This window comes from Trichechus manatus, unplaced genomic scaffold (genome assembly GCF_000243295.1).
Source record: "Trichechus manatus latirostris isolate Lorelei unplaced genomic scaffold, TriManLat1.0 scaffold00028, whole genome shotgun sequence".
NCBI classification, from domain to species: domain Eukaryota; kingdom Metazoa; phylum Chordata; class Mammalia; order Sirenia; family Trichechidae; genus Trichechus; species Trichechus manatus.
Window position 1 is genome coordinate 13,836,598 of NW_004443964.1, and position 9,923 is coordinate 13,846,520.

General features: G+C 48.5%; 1 protein-coding gene across 2 annotated transcripts in view; it reads left to right on the forward strand.

The window, feature by feature from the left end:
- WIPI1 (WD repeat domain, phosphoinositide interacting 1) overlaps positions 1-9,790 on the forward strand; it is a 34,277-nt gene extending 24,487 nt beyond the window's left edge. For both annotated transcript variants that reach the window (XM_023729287.1, XM_004374188.1), the window contains exons 9-13: positions 3,050-3,214; positions 4,240-4,347; positions 5,001-5,119; positions 5,761-5,861; positions 9,259-9,790. In XM_023729287.1, coding sequence (XP_023585055.1) covers positions 3,050-3,214; positions 4,240-4,347; positions 5,001-5,119; positions 5,761-5,861; positions 9,259-9,306 — 541 coding nt within the window. In that variant the 3' untranslated portion in view covers positions 9,307-9,790. The remainder of the gene's footprint in view (positions 1-3,049; positions 3,215-4,239; positions 4,348-5,000; positions 5,120-5,760; positions 5,862-9,258) is intronic.
- Positions 9,791-9,923: the final 133 nt, after the last annotated feature.

Genomic DNA, 9,923 nt, shown 5'->3' on the forward strand with positions numbered 1-9,923 from the left:
CCTTGCTCCCGAAGGGATGAGACCAGTGGAGTATCTTAGATGGTTGCTCACAGGCTTTTAAGACCCCAGACACTACTCACCAAGGTAGAATGGAGAACATTGTCTTTATAAACCGTGTTATGCCAATTGAGCTAGATGTAGTGATTATTTTTGAACACCATAAACGTAACTGTGCTTGTTATGTCTTTACAACATGCTGAGTATATGTTAGCAAAACCTTTGTGGCGTAACTCATGAAAACACAAAATCCAGGGCCACCATCCTGAATTTGCATCCCGGCCCTGCCCCTCACCAGCTGTGAGACCTTGGGCAAGTAATTAAATCTTCTTCAACCTCCGTTTCCGCATCTGTCAGATGAACATAGTAATGGAATATGCATCTGAAGGTTGTTGTGAAGATTAAGTTAGCTGACCTAAAGCATTTAGTATGTTGTTGTTGTTAGGTGCCGTCAAGTCGGTTCCGACTCATAGTGACCCTATGTCTACAGAACGAAACACTGCCGGGTCCTCCTTCATGCTCACAGTCGTTGTTATGCTTGAGCCTGTTGTTGCAGCCATTGTGTCAATCCATCTCGTTGAGTATAGTGCCAGGCATATAGTAAGCACTAATAAGAGTTAGCCAGTGTAGCTATTAAAACACACACACACACACACACACACACACTTCCTGGCCTCTATCCCTCCCTCTTCTGAACACACACACACACATACACACACACACACACACACACACTTCCTGGCCTCTATCTCTCCCTCTTCTGAACACACACATACACACACACACACACACACACACACACTTCCTGGCCTCTATCCCTCCCTCTTCTGAAAATCCTCCCAAGGTCACCAGCAGCCAAGTCACCAATCCATTGGATTTATCAGTCCTGATCCTGCCTTTCCTCTGGAAGCCTAGCCCCCTGGCATTTGAAACCCTGGGCTGCTGTCTTCTTGCATCTTTCCCCCTTTGAGTGATCCTTGTGCTTGTGTATCCCAAGGCTCCTTGTTTGCCCTGTGGTTCTTCTTACTCTGCAGACTTTCTCCAGAGATTATATATGTACCTTCTAGACTTTTCTATCACTTCTTCAGAGAGCTTGTAAAACGCAAGCCCTGATCTCTTCCGAAGCTTTGATTCATCACCTGCTGTAATCAGTTTGAACACTGGAAGGTGGCTGAACTGTCGACACACCTTTCAGCCTGAGATCCGGTGATCGGGTGATCTCAAACAGCTCGCTTCACTGGTCTCTGTGTGCGTTTATTACCAGGGCGTGAAGCTTGAAATTGCCGTTTGAACCCAGTTCCCTCTCCAGGCTCTCCTATTTCTGTCCGTGACCTCAGGGAGTCGGGAATAAAACCTCAGAGTCATTCTGGAAACTCCCCTTGACCATATAGCAAGTGTCCATAGGTCATCGATGATATGGCTCCCAATTGCCTCCTCATTCCTGTTTCGCTCGCCATCGGCCTTACCCAAGTCCTCAGCATCTCCTGTCCGGTCCGTTTCATTAACCTTCTATTTGGTTTCACTCCTTCTAGTCTTTTTACCAATTCATCTGGTATCTTCTAGCCAGATTTCTTTTCCTAACCCCTCTTTGCCCTTGGGAATAAAGTCCCACTTCCCTGGCCTGGGTTTCAGGGTTTTCCTCAGTGGGCCCCGGGGCCCCTTATCTTCTGCTGCAGTCTTCCAGACCCTTCGACCTCAGCCAGACCAGCTTGTTGGTTGCTCCCGAACGTTGTTCATCCATGAACGCATGTGAAGTGCCCTCCTCTCGCCCCCAGCTGGCTCTGAGTCAGGCCTATCTACAGAGCTCAGCCCGGTGACCACCGCCCCCAGAACCTCTTCAGCCACTCCATCTTATGAAATGGCATTTGCCGTTTGCCAGGCACTATGCTAAGCCCTCTACGTACGTCACCTCATAATTCCCACCAGCCCTGTCGGGTAGGTTCCTGTGACCACCCCTTTGTTATGAGGAGACATGGGTACTGAAAGATTAAGGATCCTCTCCCTCCTCTGTGGACCTGGAGTAGCAACACTTTGTATTAATTGCTTATGCTGTTCTGTGTCTATGTCTGTGTTCTGCCTCTACCTTGAGTGCAGGATCTGGATATTATACTTCTTTGTAAATCCCAGTCCTTAGCACAGAGCTCTAGGGCAAGCAGTACCAGTAAGTTCTGTGATGCTTAGGATCGGAGAATCATAGTAGTACGCCTAGACGGGTTCCATTCACTTTCAGACGAGAACATCAAGGCCCAGAGAGGTTTTCCGGCGATCACCTAGCCGAGTGGTAACAGAGTGAGAAATCAGCCCCAGGAATTCTGAGTCTCAGCGCGTGGGTCTGCACCAGGATCTGGCCCCAGTGGGTACTTCTGCGATGGCTGCAGTAGCCCTGGCCCTCACTGCGCTGCCTGTGTGCTGAGCAGAGACAAGTCAGTCCGTCCTCCTGTCTCTCTCCAACAGGGCAGCCCCCCCTTTGTCTGGCAGAGACCCTGGGATGAAGTTTGATTGACTGAAGAGGACAGACCAGGTCCCTTTGAATTGTTTCCACTATTAGGAACCGCGGGGTACTTGGTGGCTGCGGGCTGTAATTAACGCCTGCCCCGAGCATTGTGTCCGGAGGCTTACCTCCCACTCAGTCTGGCTCAGGAGCCTTAAAATTGAGATCGGTCCGTTCTTCCGGGAGCCCAGAGCTAGGCTTGAGCTTCCTTTACAGAGTCCAGATACCAACCCATCGCAGCCTCTGCCCCAGCCCTCTTTTGGAAATCTAGGAATCAGACTAACCGCCAGATACAGCTTTGTTAATGGAGGAGCGCAGGGCATTGGGAACCTTTTAGCAGCTTTGGAACGCTCTCCCGCGGGACAAACGAGCCCTCTCTGTTGTTCTGTGATTGCCAGAATAATGTGTCCCCAGGTGTTCCAGGTGGGCAGAACATTATGCTAAGGCACAGTTTCTTCCCATCATGGTGCGCGCAGCTAATGACATCTGGGTGTTTAGCTTACTGGGGAGATGCGGCGCCAGCAGCTCAGCGCCATCTTCGTCTGTTCATTGCCCCCACAGCCGCCCAGAAGAGCCCTCGACCTGGAGCAGCTACATGGGAAAGGTGTTCATGGCTGCCACCAACTACCTCCCTGCCCAAGTGTCAGACATGATGAATCAGGACAGGGCCTTTGCCACCGGGCGTCTCAGTTTCTCCGGGCAGAGGAATATCTGCACGCTGTCAACGTATGTATGGCACCACCCTCTCTGAACAAGCATAAACTTCGAGAAGTGTATTTTCCCAAAGCACAAAATCCCTGGGCATGTAAAAAGAAAAGAAGGAGGCCAAACAGAAGGATGAACAGAATGGAAACCCTGTGGCCCGCAGTCTCCCCTCAGCGGCCTCTCCTGCCTGATTTTAATATGTATTCTCAGGGGCAGCAGAAGCTGGCGTGGGAATTTCCGTTATGATGACGTGGTCTAGAACCTGCAGGACAGTGTCAATTAGAAGTGGTGAGAGCGGTCACCCTTGTCTTATGCTAAATCCTATTTTTCTGTAATTATGAAAAAAGTCTGTAGTTCCATGGTCTAGGTTCAGGCATCTGTGGGGTTAATGGATGTTTTATTGAAGCTGATACTTTATCGAAGAAGTTTAAATATGAAAAACGTTTAAGAAAACTAACCAGCAATGATGCTGAGCTAAGTTTGCATTTTTGCCCTTTCTGCCACTTTTAAAGGCAGAGATGCATATAAGAGAAACCAAACCAGTTGCCGCCAAGTAGATTCCAACTCATGGCGACCCCATATGTTTCAGAGTAGAACTGTGCTCCATAGGGTTTGCAATGGCTGATTTTTGGAAGTTGATTGCCAGGCCTTTCTTCCAAGCTGCCTCTGGGTGAATTTTAACCTCCAGACTTTTGGTTAGCAGCCAAGTGCCTGAACCGTTTGCACCAGCCAGGGACTCCTAGCAGATAGAAACAACATCTCGTTTAGGTAAACTAAAGTTCTAGCTGGCGGTAGCTTTTCAAAGAATAATAGTGTCTACATACATTGCAATTATGTTCCTAGGCAAGAAATAATCCTTAAGGGAGATTGCTATGGCAGACCACAAACAAAGAGCCAGAAACCCAGACCCTGGGATCAGTGGGCTAAGGGCTTTGTTTGTGGCAGGAGAAGAAGTCGGTGACGGCTAGGGTGAGTGAAGTCTGACTGAAGGCAGTCCATTACCCATCTTTGTTGTACCCTCAGTTCACGTCTTCCTTGGCTCTTAGGATCCAGAAATTGCCAAGGCTGTTGGTTGCATCATCCAGTGGACACCTTTACATCTACAACTTGGACCCTCAGGATGGTGGAGAGTGCGTCTTAATCAAGACCCACAGGTGAAGGGGCTAGTTTTCAGAAAGAGCCTGTCAAGAGCTGGTCTTGTAGAGTTGTCACTTCTCCGAGAACAGTGACAAGTTCAGTGCGCCCGCTCTTTATTGCTTGGTCACCGGCGTCTCGGTGGCAAACCCGTGGTAGGCGTCTGCTTTGTGGGGGCCCCACGTCAGGTGCCACGATGAGTAACCTTCAAAAGGTAATGTGACCTCTACTCCCAGTACAGTTCCTAGCACATAATGGGTGCTCAGAATGTTTACTGAATTGAACCCAAAAGGGCTCACGGCTTCCACGACACAGTGCAGGGTGACCGCTTTTCCTGCTGTGGGCAGGACATCATGCGGTGCCCACTGTCCCTCCCCTGTGGATGCCCTCCTTGTTAGCATGTCTTAGTGCCCTTGCCGAGTGTACCAGGAATAGCCACGGACCAGTCGTCACTTATTAAATAAAGAGAAATGGGTCATTTTGAAGCTGAGTGCTTGCCTCCCGGTAACGAAAGGTCACTTGGGTTCATACTGACCTAGTAGCGTCCTGATGGGTCTATAATTTAAACTCGTGTGGCCAAGCGCGTGCTTCCTAGTGCATTTCCTTTTGAAGGTGTTCTGGATGTGTGATGATTTCTTTCTTTCTTTCCCCCCCTCTTAATTGCTGTAATTAGCTTGCTTGGCTCAGAAACAACAGAAGAGAATAAAGAAAATGACCTCAGACCTTCATTACCTCAGTCTTACGCAGCAACTGTAGCCAGACCCAGCACATCTTCAGCCTCCACGGTGCCAGGTGAGCGGATGCAGGGCCTGTCTCCCTTCGTTGTCGTTGTGGATGTGCTCTCCCTGATTGAGCTGTTTCCTCACAAGTGAGACCACGGTCAAAAAAAAACAACCAGTTGCTGTTGAGTTGATCCCGACTCATGGCGACCCCGTGTGTTTCAGAGTAGAACTGCACTCCACAGGGTTTTCAGTGACTATAATCTTCTGGAAATAGATCTGCCAGGCCTTTCTTCCACACGCCACCGGGTGGTTTCAAACCTCCAACCCCTCAGTTAGTAGTTGCGCCATCCAGGGAGCTGAGGCCGTGGTAATAGTCTTTAAACTTGGGTCCTTAAAGATGGCAGGCATAGCACAAGTTGATAATTTCCGTAACAAGTAACTCTAACCCGTTGCCTCCGTGAGAATTCCAAAGAGGTGTAAAACTTTAGGCATGGCGCGGGGGAAAGGCTGGCCCACCCGCCGGTCAGAGGCTCTGAGGCCATACATGGTGGTGGATCTGGACTCATCTAAAGCACGGTCACTCGAGTTCAAAGACTGCCTCCACGGTTTTCTCTGATTCGCCCTGTTCTCCGAGGTCCCACTCTGGGTCATGGCTTAAGAACAGACACACGGCTTCTTTCATTTCTGGCATTTCTCATTCTTGGTTTCCAGGTTATTCTGAGGACGGCGGGGCGCTCCGAGGAGAGGTTATTCCTGAACACGAGTTTGCCACGGGACCAGTGTGTCTTGATGATGAGAATGAATTCCCCCCTGTGAGCATTAGGAATCCGTAAAAGAGCAGCTCAGTCTGTATGCTTAGAAGAAAGCCTTCACCTCGTACACGAGGCGAAGCGACTTTCCCTGTTACGTAGTCTGTAACGGCTAATCCTCTTCACTAATACCGAGAAAGCCACAGAAGGTTGATTGTACCGTGTGCTTCAGATCCTGCAGTCGAGCCATTAGGCGTCATGCTAAACCCTGACAGCATTAGAATAACCAAGTACTAATCCAGGGAGCCCTTGACTGGCCTCTTGCATTCAGAGGCCTGAAATCCTTTACTTTTGCTTCTCTAGCGCCATCTCTGCTGCTCCTAAGGTAGGCACGTATGCCTGGGTAAAACTCTGCTTTTCCTGGGCTCCTAAGGACGCTTTTGTGGAATGCTGCCTTCGTGGTGCTGAAGGTGAGGCTTTTTCAGGGCTAGGCTGTGTGTGCAGGACTCCAAGCCTGGGCTGCTGCCCTCTGCAGGCAAGCTCAGCTTCACCCCTCCCCAGCCTGTCTTGGGCAGAACGCTCCAGCAGCAGCAGCGACACTCATTCAAGAACAGTCGTGGAGCCACATGTTTGAGCTCACCTGGGCACCTCAGGCTGGCTGCTCAGCATCCTGCCCCAGCTGTTCTGGCAGGAGGGGCCCATGGTTGGCTGAGCACTAGGCTTGGCTTCTTCCAGCGTCTGAGACTGCAAAGAAGGATGGCTGCCGGGGCCGCCTTAGCTTCTGATTCTTCAGGCTTCCATTTGAAGCAACATACAGGTCCCTCCTGTGAGCTTCAGCTAGAAAACACCCCCGACAGTCAACTTGCAGTCATTTAGAGTGGAGGCAGCATTTCGGCCACGGCTTGGAGAGCCAGCTGAGCTGAGTCTCCCAGAGCCAGAGAGAGGTAGCTCTGGTAGGTCTTGCTTGCAGTGTTTTCTCCTGCTGATTGTTTTGTGTTGGTGGGATTCCGTTTGCATAAGGCTGGAGCGCAGGGCTGGCTTTTTCTCCCACAGATCCATGGGGCAGTCTAGTAAGCAGATTTGGCTCAAAAAGCTGGTGTGAGGCCCTCTCCTTCTACAGTCAACCGTTTGTGTGTGAAGAGCGGTGCGGAGCTGTATTTCCCCTGGCGTCATCTGAGGCTGAGCTTTACATCTCGGGCTTCTCATAGATAGGTTGCCAAATACATTGCCAGCAAGTGAAGTTTATTTTTTCAGTGGTGGGGTGCAGTGGCTATTAAAAATACTAATTATAAATTAACAAACGGCTGCTGGCTTGCTGCCCAATTATAAACCAATGAAAACTTTGGGTTCTTTTGGCCCCAGTGAGCCATAAAGAATATTTCTGAGTCCCCAGAAGTTGGTGGTTATTTGCCTGAAGGTGCGTCATCCCAGAACCAGAGCTCTCTAAGTCAGACACAGTGGGGAGGAACGTGACCAGCCTACTCTGCCGAGGCTTAGCGCCTTCAGACACTCATTAGGTTCCATTTCAGTAATTTTGGTAAAAGTCTGTGATTGCTCTAACAGAGTATTAGAGTCTTAATTATCTTGTTAATTGCCATCTAAGTAAACCTCACAGCCTCTTATATTTGCAGAATGGGGGTGCTATGGCTGTTTGCATTTACGAGGTGGTTTCTTGCCAAAGAAAACCTGTATAAAAAGAATAGGCACCTGGGTAAACTATTTGTTGGGGAAAAAGAAACTGGAGATGCTCAAGAACTAGTGCTAAAAATTGCCCCGCGGCCTGTTCATGCGCACACAGCCAGGAAGCTGGGGGAGCACCAGTTCTCCTAGCTCCCTCTCAAGGACCAAATGAGTGAACACTGGTTTAAATTGCTTCGGGGATTTTTTACTTATATGTAAGGAATACTTCCTGCCAGCAAGATTGTTGGTCACTGAACAAGGGTCCCTAGAATGGTGGTTTAAAAAAAAAAAAGTTGTCAGTGAGTCGATCCTGACTCATGGCAACCCACGTGTTGCAGAGTAGAACTGCACTCCATAGGGTTTTCAAGGCTGTGACCTTTCAGAAGCAGAGTGCCTAACCCTTTTTCCAAGGTGCCTCTGGGCGGTTTGGTTTGAACCTTCAACCTTTCAGTCGAGCACTTAACCCTTTTACACTACCCAGAGCCTCTAGAATGGTCCTCAGACATTAGCAAGTTGGGCGGCCCCTATGAGCGAAGCCCGGTGCTGGCATTATGGAGGTCATGGAAGGGACCAAAAACCCCAGCCCTGCCCTCAAGCCTGCAGCTTAGATGGTGAGGAGAGAAGCAGTGCTCCGGTACAGTACTGGCTCAGGAACAGGCAGGCCGCCTCCTCTCACCACAGAAATACCAGAGCATGAGACCTTCTGGGATGGCCCCTCCATGTGGACATCTCATGAAAGTCCTTATGGACAGAAATGTTAAAGCTGAGATGCTAGAAAACGTCCTCTCTCTGTCTTTATTCTGAATTCATGCCTATTGCAAACACTAGTGTAGGATTCACATTTTTAATCACAGTCTTTAAAAACGCCGGGGATTGCGAAAGGAATTCGGAGTCCTGGCTTGGTAAAAATCACTTCTCTTAAACAGATATGAGCACAAGCTGCTGGATAACCTGCATAGGGCTCAGATACAACAAATCCTACCTGAACCTTTGCCTCAAGAACGTGGGTTAACATGTTGTTGTTGTGTGCCGTCGAGTCAATTCTGACTCATAGTGACCCTATAGGAGAGAGCAGAACTGTCCCATAGGGTGTCCTATACTGGGATCGTTACAGAAGCTGACTGCCACATCTCTCTCCCACAGAGCGGCTGGTGGGTTGGGTTGGCAGCCAAGCACTTAACCACTGTGCCACCAGGGCTCCTTGGGTTGTCACGATCCACCTTTTTTAAATAGACTGACATTCTCCTGATATGATCACTCATCTCTTTGGGATGTACTTTGCTGCAAGAACAGTGAATAAAAAAAAAGAGAGAGAATTGATCATTTCTGGTACCTGAGAAAGATGTTGTATTCAGGCGGGTAAGGAGTTTTCATTTCAGTACCAAGCCATCCTGTACAAGTCTGTGTGTTTTCCGAGCATCGTCTTCATCTTGTGACCAGGAGTAAGGGAATTGGCACCAAAGGTATTTACTGACTTCATTAAAAATGAGTTAGTAATCTGTGTTTACACGTAAGATGAGCCTTTTTTGAAAAAGTATATATATAAACACACACACGTTGGAGATAGAGTATTTTCTGAAACTGCACCATACTAGTCTACACCTGAGTAAGCTGGGTGGCTCTCCTGTAGTCATGAGTGTGGGTCCGTCTGTGGTCACACGGACAAGAGGCACCCAGCCTCTCCCTGCTGACCCCACCTGGGACAGATCTGTTGCTAACACAGCCTTCCTAACAGCCTCTTCCCGGAAAGAGTAAGGCTGTTCTGTTTTGATTTTGGTAGATAATCTTGTGCCGTGGAAGTCAGAAGGGCAAAACGAAGCAATCATGATGAGCAGCACACTTCAGAAATCAGGACATCCCCTGTCAGGTGGTTCTGGAGAAAACGAGGTGGAAGAATGGCGTGCGCTTGTGTGAACAGAAAGGGGGGCAGGCATGGCGGGTGCACCGTGGCCTAACCACAGGACCTGGTGAACTGTCACCAAACACTCCTCAGCCCTGTTGCCAGCAGGCACAGCAGACATGTGTACACTCATGCTGTTTAAAATACGTTAAAACCATAGTGTGAATGCTAACTAACCGTATTGGTATATAACCAGAATTTTCTATTAAAAAGGGCATCCTTTTTAAATGTATGCTATGTAAAAATGTACTTGTAAGAAAATCTCTTTTAATTATGTTTCTTGTACATTACATACATATATAAAGAGAGAAAGTATTTTAGCCAGGCAAAGTATTTTTGCAGTGATTGGAATAAATCATGTATTACCTTTGCGTCCCTTTCAGGACACTAATAATAAAATCATGGCAATGCATTGTTGATTTTTTTAAAATTATTTTTATTTTATTCCTTTGAAGGCTTAAAAGGAAAACAGACCCCTAAAATCTTTAGAATAGTCATCTGACCTTTAAAAGGGGGGAGGGCGTGGCCTTGTCCGTGACCTCATC